Below are 21,608 nucleotides of genomic sequence, written 5' to 3' on the forward strand. Positions count from 1 at the left end.
AGCATCTTCTATTACATGCCTTTGAATCATCAGATATAATCTCAGAAGAAATAAATAGCAGGTGACCAGTAGGACAATGGAAAGATGCATTGTTGGGATAAGATATCTGTACGATATTATCAATAATGATTTATCAGTAGTATAAAACACATTATCAGGAATATTTATCACCAAACAATTGGCACATCAGATAAACAGCCCAAGTACTCCACTAGGACATATGAAATGTTAAAATAAATTACCAGAGGAAAGCTAATGGTGGTATAAGTGGCTTGTATTTGGAGGAGTTACAAAAAGTCAAGCATATACCACATATTACGTAAAGTCCTGGGGAGTCCTATTAAGGGAGTACCCACACTGATGAGATGAGGGGCTAATTGAAGTATTGGAATAAATATTGCCTGAACAAATTTGGAATTTTAAATATTTTGTTTCATATAGTCATTAAATTATGCCAATTTTCATATCATTTTAGGGTAACATAAGGTTACAATTTTAACTACAAAAAATTCATCTCTCAGCTGAAAAGATTTTATTTTGGCCATCCTAGCCATGTTTCTGTCATATAAGACAAAGGACTGAGATCAAGTGAATTCTTACTGGAATTCAGAACTATTGTATCTCTAACTAGCGTTAGGTCTATTGCAAGTCTTTTAACCTCTATGGGTTCAGTTACCTCATCTGTACAACAAGAGCATTCTAGCTCTAATGATTTATGATTTTTTGGTTTTATGACCTTTTTTACTATTAAAAAAAACCCCAGCTTTTGTAGAAAAGCACTATTAAATACTCATGGAAATCCTAGTGAAAACAACAAAAAGTGCATAAATCATCTGGAGTCATTATATCAATGCAGCCATTCATTAAGTACTTTCTATGTATCAGACACTGCATTAAGCACAGGTGATACAAAGAAAAGAGAGAAAAAAACAGTCTCTGCCCTCAAACAGAATACATTCTAATGGAAAACACGTAAATATCTAGATCTGTAGAAGACATGTAGAGTAGATAAAGATGTTCTGAAGGAGATATGAACAGACTAAAGTTAAGAGAATCAGGAAAGGAATTGTAAAAGGAGGAATTGAGCTGATCCTTGAATGAAAACAAGGAAACCCTGATGGGGAAATGAGGCATTCCAGGCATGGGGGACAGCCACTGCAAAGGCAGAGATGAGAGATAAAGTGCCACGTTCAAAGAACTCTTTAAGTAGGCCACTGTAGCTGAATCATACTTAAAGCTGGAAAGGTAAAAGGAGTCTGTTTGCAAAAAGCTTTAAATGACAGGATTTTATATTTGATCTTGGAGATAGAGAGGTACTGGAGTTCACTGAGGAACAGGGTGACATGGTCAGACCTATGCTTTAAAAGAAACACCTTGGAGGGGCGGAGCCAAGATGGCAGAGTAAAGGTAGGCACTCCTGAGCTCTCCCCTAAACCCCTCCAAATAACTTTAAAAATAACTCTAGACAAATTCTAGAGCAGCAGAACCCATAAAAGAGTGAAACAAATTTCCAGCTCAAGACAACCTGGAAGGTAAGTTGCACCAGGCTGAGAGGAGCACAGTCCAATGCAGGCCATGCCAGCACAGACTGGGCCCCAGCAAACCTGGTGACAGTTTCCAGATTTCTCAGCCAACAAAAGCCAAAGACAACTTAGAAGATCAGTAGGAAAGGTCTGACAGACCTCGGTAAGAGACGAGTGAAGTCCAGCCACAACACAACCCCGGCCCCAGCAAACCAGGAGCAGGCACTGGGAGTGACTGAATCAGCAGCAGCAGCAGCAGCAGCTGCTTTCAGAGCTCTCAGCCCACAGATAGTAAGGGGATCAAACAACTGGTCAGAAGGATATAGAAGGGGTCTCTTTGCTAGCACTGAGACGAGATTCTGTTGCTTTGCCCATACTTGGATCTGGGTCACAGTCCTGGATGTCAGTCCTGGGGTGAGGAGGAGCACTAGCATAGCAGAGCTTGTGGCAGTGGTGGAGAGGGGACCCTCTTCACAGTTCCAGGACAGAAAAAAATGCTTGTGGTCTCTCACAGACCACAGTGGTAAACCCCTCTCCTTAGATCATACGACCTGAGAAGAACCGAAAACTTAAAGGTCCCTAGAAGTATCTCTGAAAACAGCTGCACAAAATCCCTGAAGCCTAGGACAGTTCACCTTCCACATGGGAAGCAGAGCCCTACTTTAATAAAGAGTTAGAAAGTCAAGTAATAGCCTGGGAAAATGAGCAAAGAATGGAAAAAAAAACTGACTATAGAAACTTACTTTGGTGATAAGGAAGATCAAAACAAACACTCGGAAGAAGACAACAAAATCTAAACTCCTATATCCAAAGCCTCCAAGAAAATCTGAATTGGTGTCAGGCCATGGAAGAGCTCAAAAAGAATTTTGAAAATCAAATAAGAGAAGTAGAAGAAAAATTGGGAAGAGAAATGAGAGTGATGCAAGAAAATCATGAATGACAAATCAACAGCTTGGTAAAGAAGACCCAAAAAAATACTGAAGAAAATAACACCTTAAAAAATAGACTAGACCAAATGACAAAAGAGGTCCAAAAAGCCAACAAGGAGAAGAATGCCTTAAAAAGCAGAACTGGTCAAATAGAAAAGGAAGTCCAAAAGCTCACTGAAGAAAATAATTCCTTAAAAATTAGAATGGAGCAAATGGAAGCTAATGATTCTATGAGAAATCAAGAAATTATAAAACAAAACCAAAAGAACGAAAAAATAGAAGACAATGTGAAATATCTCATTGGAAAAACAAGTGACCTGAAAAATAGATCCTGGAGAGATAGTTTTAAAAATGATTGGACTTCCTGAAAGCCATGATAAAAAAAAAAAGCCTAGACATCATCTTTCAAGAAATTATCAAGGAAAACTGCCCTGATATTCTAGAGCCAGAGGATAAAACAGAAATTGAAAGAATCTGCCAATCACCTCCTGAAAATGATCCCAAAAAGAAAACTCCCAGGAATATTATAGCCAAATTCCAGAGTTCTCAGGTCAAGGAGAAAATATTGCAATCAGCCAGAAAGAAACAATTCAAGTATTGTGAAAACACAATCAGGATAACACAAGATTTAGCAGCTTCTACATTAAGGGACCAGAGGGCTTGAAATATGATATTCTGGAGGTCAAAGGAGCTAGCATTAAAACCAAGAATTACCTACCCCGAAAAATTGAGTTTAATCCATGAGGGGAAAAAAATTGACATTCAGTGAGGTAGAGGAATTTAGTGCATTCTTGAGAAAAGACCAGAGCTAAATAGAAAATTTGACTTTCAAATACAGGACTCAAGGGAAGCATGTAAAGGTAAACAGGAAAGATAAATCATAAGGGACTTATGAAAGTTAAACTGTTTTACACTCCTACATGGAAAGATATTTGTAACTCATAAGACCTTTCTTGTTACTAGGGTGGCTAGAAGGAGTATATATAGACAGAGGGCATAGGTGTGAGTTGAATATGAAGGGATGATATCTAAAAAATAAAATTAAGGGGTGAGAGAGGAATGTCCTGGGAGAAGGAGAAAGGGAGAAGTAGAATGGGGTGAATTATCTCACATAAAAGAGGGAAGAAAAAACTTTTATCATGGAGGGGAAGAAGGGGGAGGTGAGAGGGAATGATTGAATCTTACTCTCATAGGATTTAGCTTAAGGAGGGAATAACATATACACTCAATTGGGTCTGGAAATTTATCTTATCCTAGAGGAAAGTAGTGGGGAAGGGGATAAGAGAAGAGGGCATGATAGAAGGGAGGGCAGATTGGGGGAGGGGTAATCAGAAGCAAACACTTTTGAGGAGAGACAGGGTTAAAAGAGAGAATAGAATAAACAGGGGGCAGGATAGGATGGAAGGAAATATAGTTAGTTTTTCACAACATGACTATTATGGAAGTTTTTTACATGACTACACGTGTATAGCCTATGTTGAATTGCTTGTCTTCTCAATGGGGGTTGGGAGGAAGGGAGAGAATCTGAAGTTCAAAATTTCAAAAACAAATGTTAAAATTTTTTTATATATAACTGGTAAAAAATAAAATGCCAAATATAAATAAATAAGTAAGTAAGCAAGCAAGTAAATAAATAAATAGAAAATTGACTTGGCAGGTTAGTGGCACATGGATTGGAGTGAGAAGACACTTGGGGGAAGGAGACCAGTTAAAAGGCTTTGCAGTAGTCCAGGCAAGAAATAATGAGAATTTGAATTAGGGTTGTAGATGTATGAGTGGAGAGAAGAGAACATGCATAGTAGATGTTATAAAGGTAGAAATAAGATTTAAAAATGGGAAGGGGAACTTTAGGAAGGTTAAGGAGAATTTGGAATAGTTGCTTTGGAGAGTGGAATAGTGGGTGGAATAGTATGTTTGCCTGCTGCAATGAGGCCTCAGTTGAGAGTAGATAGCAGAAATTTGCAATGGGCTCATTCAGCACAATTCTGTGATTTCCTGCCTCTCTGTTTAGCAACACATGAATAGGAACTAAGGAGGTAGATGTTTCATAGTATTCACTGCAAACATTTAAAAAATTAATTTTTTATAGGAGTATTTTTCATGTAGACTATAATTTTTATTATTTTTTTTATTAAAATATTACTCTCCTAGCATGTCTTAAACGACAACTCTTATTATTAATTTAAACCAAAGGAGCATTACAAATGCAGTGGCAAATTATTGTTTTGAAAAGCAAATAAGATAAAATTCTTTATGGATGAAGATACATTAAGTTAACTTGAATATTTTGTAGTGTATCATCTATAGGAAATTACATTGTTTTATTTTAGTACTAGTGTAGTCTAGTACAACAAAATTAGTATTTATATATGCGAACAGTTAATGTTCAATTGGAACTTGGATATATAATAGTGACATCCTTGAAGGGAAGATAAAACTACTAGGATGAAGATATGTAAATTTATTAAGATTAAATTGTGAAGAGTCTTGAATTCATGACATGAGGGTCAGCTGAAGGATTTGGTATTGTTTGACTTGGAGAAAAGAAAGGTTGTGATAGAAGGCATTAGCTTTGTTCTTTTTAGCCCCAGACAGCAGAGACAGGAATGATGGGTGGAAATTTCAAAGAGACACATTTAGGCTAGATGTCAGGAAAAACTTTCTAACAGTTAGAGCTGCCCCTAAATGGAATGACTTTCCTCAAGATGTGTGGATTTCCCCTGCTTGGAGGTTTGCAAGTAGAAACTGGGCTGCCACCTACTGAATTATGTCATAGTTAGAATTCCTTCACATATGGCTTTGGATAGACAGCCACTGAAGGCCCTTCCAAACTCTCAAATTCTTTGCTTCTTTGATGCTTTTGCTATGGATTTAGATTCTCATATTAAGAAGTACTACTTTAGAATTTATAAAGGAAAATGTAACATTGAAGCATGTTAAATACAGAAGTGTTTATGTGTAGATACTAGCAGTTAAGAAAGCTAAAAACCGTATATATTTGTGCCTTCACTGTCCACTTTTTTAAAAAAAAGTTTCACAAACATGTCTTTTATTTAATTTATTTATTTATTTATTTGTTTTAGGCAACTAGGGTTAAGTGACTTGCCCAGGGTCACACAGCTAGTAAGTATCAAGTGTTTGGTCTGAGGTCAAATTTGAACTCAGGTCCTCTTGACGTCAGGGCCAGTGCTCTATCCACTACACCACCTAACTGCCCCTAAACATGTCTTTTATAATCAAGAATATGCACACACACACACACACACACACACACACACGTATATATATAAAATCTGAATTTTTAAATATTATTTGAGTTGCTTAGAAGCCAAAGTAGCTTATTTTATCTTATGACCAAAATTTTTTTCACCATGTAAGGATAAACATTTTGAATATTTTGTTGTTTTTCAGTCATTTTTCAATTGTGTTGGACTCTTCATGATCCCATTTTGGGGTTTTCTTGGCAAAGATACTGGAGTGGTTTGCCATTTCCTTCTCCAGCTCAAAGTAAGGCAAACAGGGCTAAGTGATGTGCCCAAGGTCACACAGCTAAGTTGTGAGTGTCTGAGGCCAGATTTGAACTCATGAAAATGAGTCTTCTTGATTCTAGGTATGGCATGTCGCCTATCTGCCCTAGCTGATAGCTTATGAACAAGTTCAAGAAAAATTTATTCATTGTAGTGTTAAAAAAAATAGCTGTGCTTACCAAAATATCAGAATTAATAGTACTAATGGTTTTGAATAACTCTTCAGGTTTCATCATTTGGGGATAAGACAAATCAACTTTTTTGTAGATTTCCTCCATCTATAAGTGGTCTGTTTTCCACATATAGACCAAAGTATACACAGTCACATACAAAAATGCTTACATACTTACACATGCATATATGGAAAACCACACATTTATTCACTTTTTCGTCCTTTATATATTTGCTATATATTTTATAGATACACACACATTTTTTGTCTTTCGTCATCTTTTAGACCATAAGCTTCTTGAAAGTAGAGACTTTCATTATGTCTAGGTACAATATTTTACAAATAATAGATGCTCAATATGTATTTTAGATGGTATTTATAATCTGCCACAAGGAGAAAGGAACTTTTAAATCTTTTGGCATTTTGTTTTTCAATCTTTTGGTATTCTGAAACCACACAGATATTCTTATTTCTCATCAAGGTACCTTTTTGGAATTCTCTCCTTACAAATTCTTAAGAGCTAGACATGGTAGTGCATTGCCCCTAATCCCTACTACTGAACAAACTGAGACCGGCAAATGTCTCGATCTCAGGAGTTCTGAGCTGCAGTGGACTAAGCCAATCAAGTGTCTATCCTCTTTGTCACTAATGTGTTGCTTTTGTGAATGAGAGGCCACCAAGGCTGCCTACAGAGAAGTGAACTGACCCAGAAAAAATAATGAAGTAAATCAAAAACTCCCATTGATCAGTAGTGGGATCAGGCCCCTGAGCAGCCACTATATTTTGAGCCTAGATGATATAGAAAGACTCGATCTATAAGAGAGAGAGGAAAGGAGAAGAAAGGAGAGGAGAGCAAAAAAGGAATTTGAATAATTCTTTCCACAATTCACATTAAAATTAGCTGATTCCCTGGTGAAAGGACTATTGATTTCTCCCCATTCTGTTCCTCACGTATTACAACAAAACATTCTTCAACCAATCCCCGAATCTTTAATCTGCTACTAAATGTCATGCCCTTAAATTCCCACCCATAATCCTAGAATAACAGAAGTGCTAAGTGAGTATATTTTAATTTTGTTATATCTGTTCTTTGCAGGAAACACCAGTGGGATTTTCTTGGGATCTTAGGACCTCTGTTCACTATGCCAAAATAATGATTATAATAACATTAATAATGATGATAAACATTTATCTATACTTTCATGTATTTGATTTTTCAGAATTCTATGAACTAGTTGCTATTATTTCCCCATTTTATACATAAGGAAACTGAAACTGAGAAAAGTTAAACTGGCTAGGGTCACATAGCTGGTGTCTGAGGCAGGATTCAAATATAGGTCTTCCTGCTTCCAATTCCAGTACTCTATTCATTGCGCTGTATAGCCTTTCATTTGTGGTATGGAGTAAATCAAATTTATAGCATCAAACTATACTACATGGAAAAATTAAGAATTTCAGATACCATGTAGTTGCTCTACTACCAACATCAATTCATTTTTTTATATTTTAAAAATATTTCAAATATAAAATATTATACATCTCCCCTGTGAGAGGCAATGTATCATGATTGATAGAGAACTCTCTTTACATTTCCATGTCCTGTGTGACCCTGAGCAAATCATTTAAGTTCTTAGTGCCCCTAAGAAACTCTCTAGTACCATAAATTGTAGAATGGTTGCTTTTGGAGAAGGCATTTCAAATTATGCTTCTCTCCCCCAAATCTCCCTATTAGATCATAGACTCCTTGAGAGCAGAAACTTTTTTTTTTAATCTATGTAGACTACATAACACTGAGCACGATGAATATTTGTTGAAACAAGTAAAATTATTCTCATTTTTTTGTCCTTAGCAACCTGAGGATTATTTCATAACCTCTTTTTTTAGTAAAAGTTTGTTCTAGAGCAGGTATTCTTAATTCTTTTTGTGTCATGGCCCCTTTGGCAGTCTGATGAAGGCTATGGACCCCTTCTCAGAATAAAGCTTTTAAATGTGTGAAATAAAATACATAGAATTACAAAGGAAACCAATTATATTGAAATACATTGATCAAAGTGTAAAAAAAATAGCAACCAAATTCATAGACCTAGGTTCAGATTCCTTGTTTTAGAAGCACCCTGAGTTACTTTTATTGGTTGGATTTAATTTTTATATTACTCTTCAATATTTATTCTTCAATATTTATTCATGAAAGTTCTTATATTTCTATATCTGTGACTCCAGTTGTCCTGTTACTCATTAGTCTACTTAATAATCTTTCATGCTATTTCTCTTTATTAAAAAACAATATTCCCCCCATTTTGCCACTGTATTTTTCTTATCCTGTCTATGAAGAATACAGAGATTCTTTGTACTGTTTCTTTTCTTAAATAGTAGATTTTTCATATCTTAGAAATGATTTCCATGTGAATTATATCCCAATGCACTTTTTTAAAGTAAAATAACTTAGGTAAGAAATAGGGGGGAGGTGAGTAGTAGAAAAGCACTAGATTTTTAATTTAGTTAAATGTGGGTCTATCATAGTTGGAGGTGATTTAAGAAACATGAATAAAAGATTTTTAATGAGATTTGAAAATAGAATATTCTAACTTCCTTCTTCCTAATCTTCTCCTGAAGATCTGATTCTGCTTGGAATCAGATGATAGAGGATGCTGGTTTATGGAGTACCTACTAGGCACAACTGTTCTTTGGTTCCTTTCCAGGGTGCTTAGCCCTGTATTTGTCTCCAGCGTCTGAGCTGTATTTCATGAGCAGCTGTGGTAGGCTGTGGGGAAAGCATTTTAACATTCAGAGGGGACTACATTTCTCTTAATTGCTGTATTCTAGGTTAGAAGGAATAATTTTAGACACTGGAGTTGATCAGTATCTCACATACTACTGTAAAATAATCTTTCCATTAAAATCAGTCCATCATTTGACTTCAAAGTAAACCTGGAGTTCCTATCAAGGGCATCCCAATGTGAGCATGCGTAGGGTAGACTACCACGTAGTCCTTGAAGCAGGGTCCTGGTGGAGACCACAAGGTCGCCTCCCAGGTCCTATCCTTTATCCTATTTTGTGTTTCTTAGGTTAGGGCTTGTAAAACATAAGCTCTTGTTTTCTTCAGTATCAATGGTTGTAAACCTCAGATCTCAACTAAGAATTGTGCTTCAGAAGGGTTCTATAAATGTCCTTCGTTAAAAATTTCCACCCTAGGAAGTGACTAGATACCGTAATCCCTGAAGAACAAATTTGAAAAATTTGTTCTTTTTTGTTTTTTGCTTGATTTGTAATATTTGTTCATATTAAATAGTTAAAAGCAACAAGCATTTAAGTATCTCTGTGCAAGGCTCTGTGTTAGGCATGCGAAGTAAAAAATAAAAATTGTTCCTGCCCTCAAAGAATTTATGTTCAACTGGGAGAATATAATTTGTATATAAGTAAGTAGATATATAATAATACTTCAAAGTTAGCAGAGTAGATTGTTTTTCTTCCTTGGTAAGATGCTTGAATAAATAGTTATTTAAATTTTTATGTTTTATAAGAGGGTTTGATTCTGCTTATAACAGGATTGTTTGGATTTCAAAGTTGTTCTTTTATTTTAGGATCTATTGTATTATGAACAGCTCAAATCTAATGTGATTCAGCATGACCTTTTAGTGGATAGCCTCATTTATAAGGTAAGTAAATGTAGTAGTGAGTAATTTTATTTCTTATTTCATTAGTACCATTAAATATTTATTATTGAAGATTCACAGAACATATGACCTATACTAGCATGCTATGAGTTAGATCAATCTTATAAAACCTTTTGAAAAATCGTTAAAGTTTTGGTTGGCTTGCCCTGAAAAATATACATATGTTCCATTGTTTACCAGCACATCCATTCCATTTGAAACTATCACTTCTTCCTACTGGTCTCTCTATAGCATCAAGTTTAGAGAATGATAATAAATATTTGACATTGCAAGTTCATTTAGGAATTATCTACTAATGCAAACAACAAAAAAGGAAAAAGAATTGCAGAATATCAGTGTTGGAAGATAGTTTAGAAGCTGTGGAGTCTATCCCATACATGAATAAAAATATCACCTGTCATATACTTGACAAATGAACCTTGAAGAGGTCCAGGGTTAGAGAATCCTTCACCTTCCAGCCTGTTCCACTTTTGTGCAAACCTTGTTTGGCAGTATTTCTTTACATCAATTTTAAATCATCTTTTTGTAACTTTCACGTATGGCTCCTAGTTTCCTCCTGTGAGGTCAGGCAGGATTAGTGTAATCTATCTTCCCACATGACAGACCTTCAAATACTTGGGAAAAACTATCAAGTCTCCCTAGTTGTTCTCTTCTGCAGAATAAATGAACACCCCACATATGCTATAACTTCAGCACCCTTCACAGTTCTGTTCACTGTCCACTGGTTTACAGTGAACAGTAAACTTTTCCTTATCTACCCTAGTGCCTTTTTTATTTCACTACTTTGTAAATATTTATATATTCACTTTCTCTGTATGCTATATCAGTATCTGTATAACTCTCCCATTAGAATCTAAACTACTTGGGAGTGGGGATTGTTTCATTCTTTGTACTTGTATTCCCAGCACCTGGCATAATTCTTAGTACATAGTAGACACTTAATAAATGCTTACTTGCTCTATCAATTAGAACCTCTCCTGCTTATCAACACCCTTCCTAAAAAGCAGTGCCCAAACTAAACATAATACTCCAGATATGATCTAACCGGAGAAGACCCTCATGGCTATTAACTCCCAAGTCATAAATATTACTTCTTTTAGTGCAAATTGAAATTGCTTTAGATTTTTGGGGAGCCATGTAACTGTTGAATCATTCTGTGCTTTCAGCTCACAAAAAACCATCTATGTTTTCATTCAAGTTATTGTTGAAATTGTTAAACAGCGAAGGGACCAATAACAGTCAGAATATTGCATTTACTTTATGTTTGCCACCTGATTTTTATTGGAACTACTTTTTATTCTCTTTGAATAAAGCAGTTTTTAATTTAAATTTTTTTTCTTCCAACTACTACTTAAATTTTGTGGCTAGGAAATACTGATTCTCTGTCTACAAAGAGTTTTCTATCTAATGGGAAGATGAGATTCAAAGATACAATTGCAACCAGCTGGGCATATTAACATGTACTCATATATTGAAAGAAAGGTAAATTATAGACTTTTGGGGTATTATGGTCTGTGGTTCATTCTGGATAAACTAAAAGAAATGATTTTTCTATGAGGCTGGATGATTAAAATAGTGGTAGCAAATCACATTTGTACAGCACTTTTAGGTTTGCAAAGTACCTCCTTCATAACAGCCTTGGGAGATAGGTAATGCAAGTAGTAGTAGTCAGTAGTAGTAGTAGTAGCAGCAGCAGCAGCAGCAGCAGCAGCAGCAATTCTTCATAAATACTGAGAAAACCAAGACTCAGAGGCTACATGAGTTGTCCATGGTCCCAGTAGGTGTCTGAAGAAGTGTTTGCAACCAGGTATCCACTGAGTGTCATTGCTTCTCATGAAATCCTTGATCATCTCCTCTTGTCGTATTCACAAAGTGCATAAGGAAAAAAGACATCTATGGAGACTTTAAGTATAGACTTGATAGATCCTGGGCATAGCAAACATTAGTCTAAATGGAATTGACTTTTTCTTAAAAGATAGGAAACAACTAGTTATTTTGAAAGGACTCCTGTCCAGATAAGCTGTGTGCTGTCAGGCATTGACTTCTTTGAGCAAAAATCAGTATCAATTCCTAATTAGAAGAAAAGATAAAGATGAGAAGATGCAGCATACAATTACAACTCTAATCTAACCTAACTAAACATGCTATGGGTTTGGAAAAAAATAGGAAATAGAAAGAAAAATGGAAATGGAAAAAAATATGAAATGGAAAGAAAAAAAAGGAAAAATACTGTGGTGACCATCACTATTTTTTACTGATTTCACATCTGTAAAATAAGGATAACAATAGTATCTACATTCCAGGATAAAATGAACTATTTATAAAGTGCTTTGCAAACTCTTAAATGTTAAGAGGCATTCAGGACAATACCTAGATTACAGTCCTAGGTTACTGGGAGATAGTGATATTTCACGAGCTCCCTCCAGGATGTAAACTTGATTCCATCTTTCTTTTAAAAAGCGTCACATATCTACTACCACAATTTGAGCACAACAATGACAAATAGCCGATTGTATTTTTATTTTTTTTATTCAAAGAATTCATACCTGGTATGACTTTTAAAAAATTTCCCAAAAACTCCAATATATTGGCTAAGAAGCAAAAACCTTATGCCAACAAGTCACAAGCATTACAGAACAACACAATTGATTTGATAATTATTGAGCACTCACAGTGTGTCAGGCATCATAGTAAGTGCTTTACAGATATCTGATTTGCTCTATAGAAATCGTGATGCTTGCTTAACAAAAAGGATGTAGGAAATTGATAGACATTCTTAGAACATATCACAAATAGGTAAAAAAAACATACAGAAATAGGTTGAAACAAGCAAGCACTTCGTCAAGCAGTAGAAAAGGCTTTTTAAAAGTATATACCTTTGGATATATCAGAAGTAACCAAAAGTGGATGACTTCTGAATGGATCCTATGAAGTGTCAAAGATCCAAGAATGGAATCAAAAGGCCCTCCATGAATAACATCCACATGAACTCAGCTAACAATATGCTGACAAGTAAGCACCAAACAATTGTTTGAGTCATGTGGATTTGTGGGATAGCAATTTAGGACCAGATCATTGCTACCAAAAACTACAGAAGCACTATCTTTAAGGAGCCTAGAATTAGTAGGGATCAATGCCATGGAAATGTTTAAAACTGTGTAACATGTCACTTTAGGCTGTAAACATTTAGTGGCTTACTGAATGTCAAGATCTGCCTGTTGACTAGAATTATGCATCAGAAGTTCTCTCTCTTTCATGGACTGAGAGATGACAAATTTCCATACTACAAATAGACCTCATAAAATCAAGCTGGAAAACTCAGTCCATCTTTACAAACAGGATATTGCCTACAATTGTCCAAACATAACACTGATTAAAAAAAATTAAGAACATTTTTAATATATATTGCCAAATCAAATACTTATAATCTCCAGGCAACATGATACAAAAATCTTTCATAATACACAGACCTAGCAGAAGAGATCAAAACCATATAGAAACAGGATGAGATAGATATCGTCCCTTTTGTCTTTATCTGGATGTTTTCAATAGCCTGCTTATATGAGCTTATATCCTAATATTTTTCTTCAACTACAAAAAGTTATTTTATTTGCCTATTTAATGGTCTCAAAATATTTCTATCAAACCTTATAAAAATGAGAAAGATATAATATTAATAATTGAAATTTATATAGTATTTTAAGATTTGCAAAGCACTTTTTCATTATCTCATTTGAGCTGCACAATGATCTTATGACACAAGTATTAAAGATAAATGTGTGTATAGTGTTTAAGTACCCCACTATGTGCCGGGTGTTGAGAAGAGTGAGTACCTGACTAATATGTCTGGATCTGTGATTTAGTTTGTATGGAGAACTGTCAGAAAGGCAACCCCCTCTAACTTTGCAGATTAGTAACTGCTCTGCTCAATTTATAGGCTTAGAGAATTATCATTGAAAAGTTAAGTGACATGCCCAGTGTCATATAGCCAACATGTATCAAAGACTGGATTTGAATCCACATCTTTCCAACTCTTAAGTACAGCTCTCAGTCAGTCATCGTGAGATACTGGTGATACAAATACAATGAACGAAATAATGCCTGCCCAGAAATAACTCACAACCTAATAGAGCTGATAAATAGGTGTATAAGTAGATACGGAATATCTATAAAAAGAATACAAATAAATACAGAATAGCCACTATACCATATTGTTTCTCTCTACAAAAATTATTTTCCTGATTTTAGATAAAGAAACATGTTGAGAGATTAAATGAATGGTCCATTGTCAGTGAGTAAATCTTAGATTCAAGAAAACTATCTCAACCTGCAAGTGCTTGATATTTTTGCTAGGTAGAGAGACATGGCAGCTAAGGACAACATCAGTTTAGAACATAAACATATTCATGACATCTTTTGAAGGAGTATAGTTTATGTATAGATTATGTATAGAAGGAATATAGATTATGTGCACTATCACTTATGAGGCATCAAGAAGCATCATAGATAAAAATTAGATATCAGAAAAATTGTCATAACATACAATTAAACCATTCCATGCAAAGAACATTTGAAGATGAAATTGGGAGAAAGACAACAAATAAATGAGAAATGGAACATATCTGTTTGCTTTGTTATAGTAAACTATTTTCTTCATCAGTGACATAGGAACTACCACATTTGTACTCTCCATCTGTCTGACTTGATAAGTGATGTATTAGCAATGACTCTAAATAAGATAAAAACAGAAAGACTGACTGAACCAATATATACACAGAAGAAATACATGCTGATGGCAACAGTTTTGAGGCTATTGAGGGACTAGTTCCAAATGATTAGGGGTACTCAATGATTAGAAAAAAAATCATAGACTATATTACTACTGAAAGAAAGGTGATTAAGAGAACATCAATAACTACCAACTCATATGCCCACTGTCTCATCTCTATAGGATGTTTGTGAGAATGATCTTCACATGTAGATCACATTGAGGGATATCCTTGATGAAAACATGAGAAGGAAATGATCAAGTTTTTACAATGACCATCTCTTTAGAGTAATGCAAGTGACAAAATTTCAGAACATAGAAGATCTCACTTTGTTGAGCATTAAAAAATAATTTAATTCATTAGAAAAAAATTCAGCATTAAACATTATCTTCCATTAAGTTGTTTTCCATGAATATGTTAGTATGGCTATATATCAAACTGAATTCCTCAATAGGTAAAACCATAGGGATAACTTTGTTGTTCCTCTGATTCCAGGGCAATATAATCAAGTATCTTCTGATATTTATTTGATCTTCAATATTGAACATGACGTTAGACAGAGACCATACTTAATAAAGGTGTTTGCCATTACTATGAAAGATGTTCCATGGCCAGGTGGAAGAGAAATCCCATATTATCATGTTTGAAATCAATCAAAATCTAAGGCAATAAAATCCATTCCTATCAATTTATTAGCAAGGCTAGCAATTGCCAGTAAATGAGATCTAAGGCTCCTCAGAAACCAAGGATGCTGAATGGTGACTAACAAAGCTTATAGTCAGTAAGGAGGAACATAAAAGAAGAACAAAAATTTAAAAGTCATGGGCATTGTCAATTTCTGATTGGTCTTGGTTGAAAATAGGGAACTGATAGTCAGAAATTAAGGAACTAATCTGTTTATACAATCTTAAGCAACAGACATTCTTTTCATTTATTGGCTGAGATGTTATGAAGCATCTGATTAATGGAATATTTTACATCAGCAAGTTATGACATCTATCTTACGTAAATTTTTCTGAAACATGAGTAAAGCTTCTGACAGGAATGGGGAATTACATCTCATACTGTGGAATAGAAACTAAATTGATTAGGCCTTCAAGTACATTTATCAGTATTTGTTTTCACTATTCACAGTACAGATGATGAAGTCTTCCATTTCCTCTTAATTTTAGGTGGCATCATGTTGTTTGCATCAGGCCCTAGAATACTACAGAACTTCTTAAGTAAGATCTACAACCACTCTAAACTTTTCATTCTATAAAGAAGAATGCTTGTAATCTAAATTATCGTATGCTAGTTGGATGGACAGCTGATTAAACTATTTCACGTGTACTGGACAGACATTGCTGAACTAAAAGAGGAATTGTTCTACCTAGTTCAAGAAGGCGGAACTAGATAGAAATTAACAAGATAGTTTTGCCTTAACATAAGAAAAAACTTTGACAATCAGACCTTTTCATAAGGGGAATGGGCTGCCTTAGGTTCCCCTTTATTTAAGGTCTCCAAAAATTGGCTTGTTGGGGATATTGTAGAGGAGATCAAAGTACAAATTGATTATTCCAGACGACCCTGAGATTTTGCGATTCTGAGTAATTTTGTGTGTCTATAAAAAATGCTGAAGGTAAGTGAAATTTTCATAATATTTAAATATATTTATGTACTGTTATGAGAGGCAGTCTTTGCACAGCAGATGGAGAGCCTACTTCAGATTCTAGAATACTTGGATTCCAATTTTATCTTCTATGCCCCATTACTGTGTGACTTGGGCATTTTACTTTTCAACAAATTGTAGAGAAGATGCTTTCCTGCATGGCCAGTAACTCATTAGCAATTTTTTAAATGAATGAAATCATAGATACTATTCATATATATGTATATATATATATATATATGTATATATATATGTATATATACACACATACATCCATACATCCATATAAAGAGAGAGAGTAGTGGTGATGCTTTAATAGTGTGATTTTCCTTTTCAGAAAAATAAATGGTCTATGACCTTTTCAGTACATTCTGTCTTTAATTCTAGGATGTGAAGCTGACAGCCAGCAATGATGATTACTATTTTGTATTTGAAGATTATTTGTATCAGGTAAGTTAGAAAGAATCAATGCTTTCTTTTTCAAGGTGCAATTAGTAGTTAAATTGTGCCACTTTAAGAGATATTTATCATTAAAATTTCTCAGTGCTAAAATCCAAACCTTGCTTTTTAATGATCAAATAAAATGTTATCAATTTGGAACAAGTTTAACTTTTTGCCCATAGTAAGGGACCAGTTGGAAGAAAAAAGTCTCCAAACAAGTGTATTTTTGATGATTTTTTTTGTATTACAAAATACAACTTGGAGATAGAAACTGGCAGCATGTTAATCATTATTATAGGTACAAGTGATTAAAATGAATGTCAGAGTTCAGAGGGAACATTTATTTCATGACTAGAAGAACCTCTTCAAAGAAATCATTGCTTTATGAAACTACCTTACTGAGTAATAGAACAAATAGCTAAATGTCCTTAAATGCTTGCAAAACACCATTCCCACTTGATTATGCAAGCAATGATATTGTAACTGGTTATCTCTAGGTCATTTCCATCTTTGCTGAAATGTCATTTTATCATAAATGAGAAACTAATTTTATGTGGAATTACCTAGATTATGGGTTGGTTTTTTTCTTTCAAAGTAGAAGTGGATTACACATGAAAATTTACTAAATTGAATTTGATTGGGATGTCAGCATAAATGTCATGGAAGTAATGTAGAATACACGTAGCAATTTTTGCGTGATTAGATGTAAATTAGTTACAGCTTGGGGTGGCTTTGAGTTTTTTTTTTTTTTAAGATAGAAGAAGATGATGCTTAATCTGAATAGTTCAGAAAGATGTAATTACTAGTACACTACAGGAGTTGAAATTTGAAAAGTAAATATTATTTGCAGGTATAAAGCAAAAAAACCTTGGAAACAATTTTTATTTAATTAAGATGTGACTGCATAAGATTGAATGCCTTTTAAAACCTCAGAAAGAAATAAAAATCTTTTGTTTCTGCTTATTTTCTCATAAAATTTTAATATAAAATCAATGCTTTTTCTTTATAACTGGTTGTAATCTCTCAGGTCTGAAAACAATTACCCTTTTCTTTGTGTCATCAGATATCAGAAGTAAAGAAGCCATTTACTTCATGAGATAAAGGGAAAATAAATGAGTTTCCATGGCTATATTGATAACAGATAAATAGCAGTTAAGAAAAAAAAACACTCTTAAAGTTAATATTTCTTCTTTCCCAATAATTATCAGTTACCAGGCTTATGTTTTTGAAATATTTACAATTTCTCAAATAGAAAAAGCTATTTTCTAATGACAACTTAATTTCACCTGTGCTTCACAGCATTTATGGCTGTGCTCCTTTGCACTTCATTCCTGTGACCAAAAAATGTCTTAGCACTAGTGATCACTCATCATAGGATCCTACTTGTTTTTTTTTTAACTTGTTCATGTCTACTATTTTATTTTTTGAATTAATTTATTTTTAGTTTTCAGCAGTCACTTCCATAAGCTTTTCAGTTTTTAATTTTCTCCCTCTCTCTTCCCACCTCCCTCCCCAAGACAGTGTGTAATCTGATATAGGCTCTAAATATACATTCCTATTAAGCATATTTTCATATTAGTGATGTTGTAAGGAAGAATTAGAACCAATAGGAGGAGCCACAAGAAAGAGAAAACAAAACAAAACAGAAGAAAAAAAATAGTAAATAGTATGCTTCAATCTGTTTTCAAACTCCATAGTTCTTTCTTTGGATGTGGATAGCATTTTCCATCATGAGACCTTTGGAGATGTCTTAGATCCTTGCATTACTGAGAAGGACTAAGTGTATCAATGTGAGCATTGCACAATGTGGCTGTTACTGTGTACAGCGTTGTCCTGGTTCTGCTCACTTCAATCAGCATCAGTCCATACAAGTCTTTCCATGTTTTTCTGAAGTCTGCCTGCTTATCATTTCTTATAGCACAATAGTATTCCATTGCATTCATATACCACAACTTGTTCAGCCATTCCCCAATTGATGGGCATTCCCTCAATTTCCAATTCTTTGCCACCACAAAAAGAGCTGCTATAAATATTTTTGTACATGTGGGTCCTTTTCCCATTTTTGTGATCTCTTTGGGGTACAGCCCTAGAAGTGCTATTGCTGAGTCAAAGGGTATGCACATTTTTTATAGTCCTTTGGACATAGTTCCAAATTGCTCTCCAAAATGGTTGGATCATTTCACAACTCCACCAACAATGCATTAGTGTTCCAATTTTCCCACATCTTCTCCGACATTTATCATTTTCCTGTTTTGTCATGTTAGCCAATCTGATAGGTGTGATGTGGTACCTCAGAGTTGTTTTGATTTGCATTTCTCTAATCAATAGTGATTTAGAGCATTTTTTCATATGACTATAGATGGCTTTAATTTCTTTATCTGAGAACTGCCTGTTCATATCCTTTGACCATTTATCAATTGGGGAATGACTTGTATTCTTATAAATTTGATTTAATTCTCTATATATTTTAGAAATGAAGCCTTTTTCAGAGACACTGTTTGTACAAATTCTTTCCCAATTTTCTACTTTCCTTCTAATCTTGGTTGCATTGGCTTTGTTTTTGCAAAAACTTTTCAATTTAATGTAATCGAAATTATCCATTTTGTATTTCATAATGTTCTCTATCTCCCGTTTGGTCATGAGTTCTTCTGTTCTCCATAAATCTGATAGGTGAACTATTCCTTGCTCTCCCAGTTTGCTTATAATATCACCCTTTATATCTAAATCATGAACCCATTTTGACTTTATTTAAGAACTACCTCATTTGTACTCTCCATCTGTCTGACTTGATAAGTGATGTATTAGAAATGACTCTAAATAAGATAAAAACAGAAAGACTGGCTGAACCAAGTATATACACAGAAGAAATACCTGCTGATGGCAAAAGTTTTGAGGTTATTGAGGGACTGGTTCCAAATGATTCGGGGTACCCAATGATTAGAAAAAAAAAGATAGACTATATTACTACTGAAAGAAAGGCGATTAAGAGAACATCAATAACTACCAGTTTGGGTATATGGTGTGAGATTTTGGTCTATGCCTAGTTTCTACCATACCCTTTTCCAGTTTTCCCAGCAGTTTTTGTCAAATAGTGAGTTCTTATCTCAGAAGCTGGGGTCTTTGGGTTTATCAAATAGTAGATTACTATAGTGATTGGCTACTGTGTCTTGCATACCTAACCTATTTCACTGATCCACCACTCTATTTCTTAGCCAGTACCAAGTAGTTTTGATGTTTGCTACTTTATAATACAATTTAAGATCTGGAACAGCTAGGCTACCTTCCCCTGCATTTCTTTTCATTAGTTCCGTTGATATTCTGGACCTTTTGTTATTCCAAATGAATCTTATTATTATTTTTCTAGCTCTGTAAAATGATTTTTTGGTAGTTTGATTGGTGTGGCACTGAATAAGTAAATTGGTTTAGGTAGAATTGAGGATCCTACTTCTTAGCTGCTTTTGTTTGTCTACTGCTTCATATGTGTATTTTATTTCTTCTGATTTTATCCCTTTAGAACAAGAATAAATTTCTGCTGAAGATATTATACAGAGGAAATTTTCCTGAATTTGTACTTTGTACACTTTTCTGATGTAGCTAATATTTGTCAACAATTCACATGATGTGAGATCATACAATAGTACCTTAGCTACTTTGCGTGGTGGAGTTTTCTGTGGACACTCTTTCCCATTTCCATGCATTTGCTTGTATGATTCTACCTGATGATAATCTTGCCCATTCATCAAGGCCCAGCTCAGATGCCATCTCCTACATGAAACTTCTAATTTTCCCCTAGCTAGAAGTGATCACTCTATCATCACAGTCACTGTGCTTTTTATCCTATCATATTATAATTTGTGTACATAGTCTTTTATTTGTATACACAATCTTTTATTTCCTAATAGACCATAGGCTTCTTTGTCCCTTCCCCCAAGATCTAAAGTACAGTGCACCACTGGTAGTAGGCACATGATAAATGTTTACTAACTAAATGAACCAAGAACCAGCCTGTTTGTGCATGCAAGTTGCAAAAAATCAACAAGGCCAAAGTGGATTTCATAACAATTTTTATATGTTTATAAGATAATTATGTTTCCCTCATAAAAGATCTATATACACCATCTCTAGAGCAAAATGGTTTTTTTCCCTTCAATTAACAAGGAAAAGATAGAATTACGCGAACATCTTTTCCTATAGCGTTGAGGGTAAGATTAACACTTTATGTGATAATGTTTGGTGGCATTTATCTTTTAGTTAATATCAAGGTAGTTGCAATTTTTTTTTATCTAAAGGAAGTACATTAGGCTTATTTTTTTGATTGTATAATTTAATCTTTGCTGGCTTTAGTTCTCAATGCTTGCAAATTCTGTCCTTGAAAATAGAATAACTGATAACTGCTGATTTACAGTGGTTTTATTATAATTTTACTGGGTACCATTTGTCTCTATGAAAGGTTATTTCTAAATATGGTAGGGTGTTTTATAAGTTGAATATTAATAAAAATAAACTAATGTGACATGTCATATAAAATTAACATGTAATATAGCTTCAAAAATCTACTATTTAATGAAAATTAATCAACGTGAAATATTTTCTTGTGCCAACATTAGTAATAGTATTTTGGTAATGGAAAATTCTTTGACATCAAACATATTATCTCCCCCAATAGAAGCTCCTCAAGGGCAGGGACTGTTTGGTTTTTATCATTGTATCTCCAGAGTCCAACATAGTACCTAGGCACGTTGTAAACTTTTATCAAATACTTGTTAATTGATAAATGAGTCAATTTTAAAAAATTTAAATGTTGTCCAGTGAGCAGTAATGGCATATTTTACTGTCCCCAGCTCAGCTTCTTCATTGAAGTCGACGAACTCTTTCCCTTTAGGTCTGGAAGCACCAGGATTATCAAGTTCATATTATTTTAA

At 34.3% G+C, this 21,608-nt stretch overlaps 1 protein-coding gene across 1 annotated transcript in view; it reads left to right on the top strand.

Annotated features, from left to right (window-relative positions):
- The window catches only part of TBC1D19 (TBC1 domain family member 19), a 124,786-nt gene that overhangs the window by 50,361 nt on the left and 52,817 nt on the right, over positions 1–21,608 (top strand). The window contains exons 12-13 of the mRNA XM_027836350.1: positions 9,733–9,807; positions 16,633–16,695. Coding sequence (XP_027692151.1) covers positions 9,733–9,807; positions 16,633–16,695 — 138 coding nt within the window. The remainder of the gene's footprint in view (positions 1–9,732; positions 9,808–16,632; positions 16,696–21,608) is intronic.

The sequence above is a fragment of the Vombatus ursinus genome, unplaced genomic scaffold, assembly GCF_900497805.2.
Source record: "Vombatus ursinus unplaced genomic scaffold, bare-nosed wombat genome assembly UNPS02014818.1, whole genome shotgun sequence".
NCBI classification, from domain to species: domain Eukaryota; kingdom Metazoa; phylum Chordata; class Mammalia; order Diprotodontia; family Vombatidae; genus Vombatus; species Vombatus ursinus.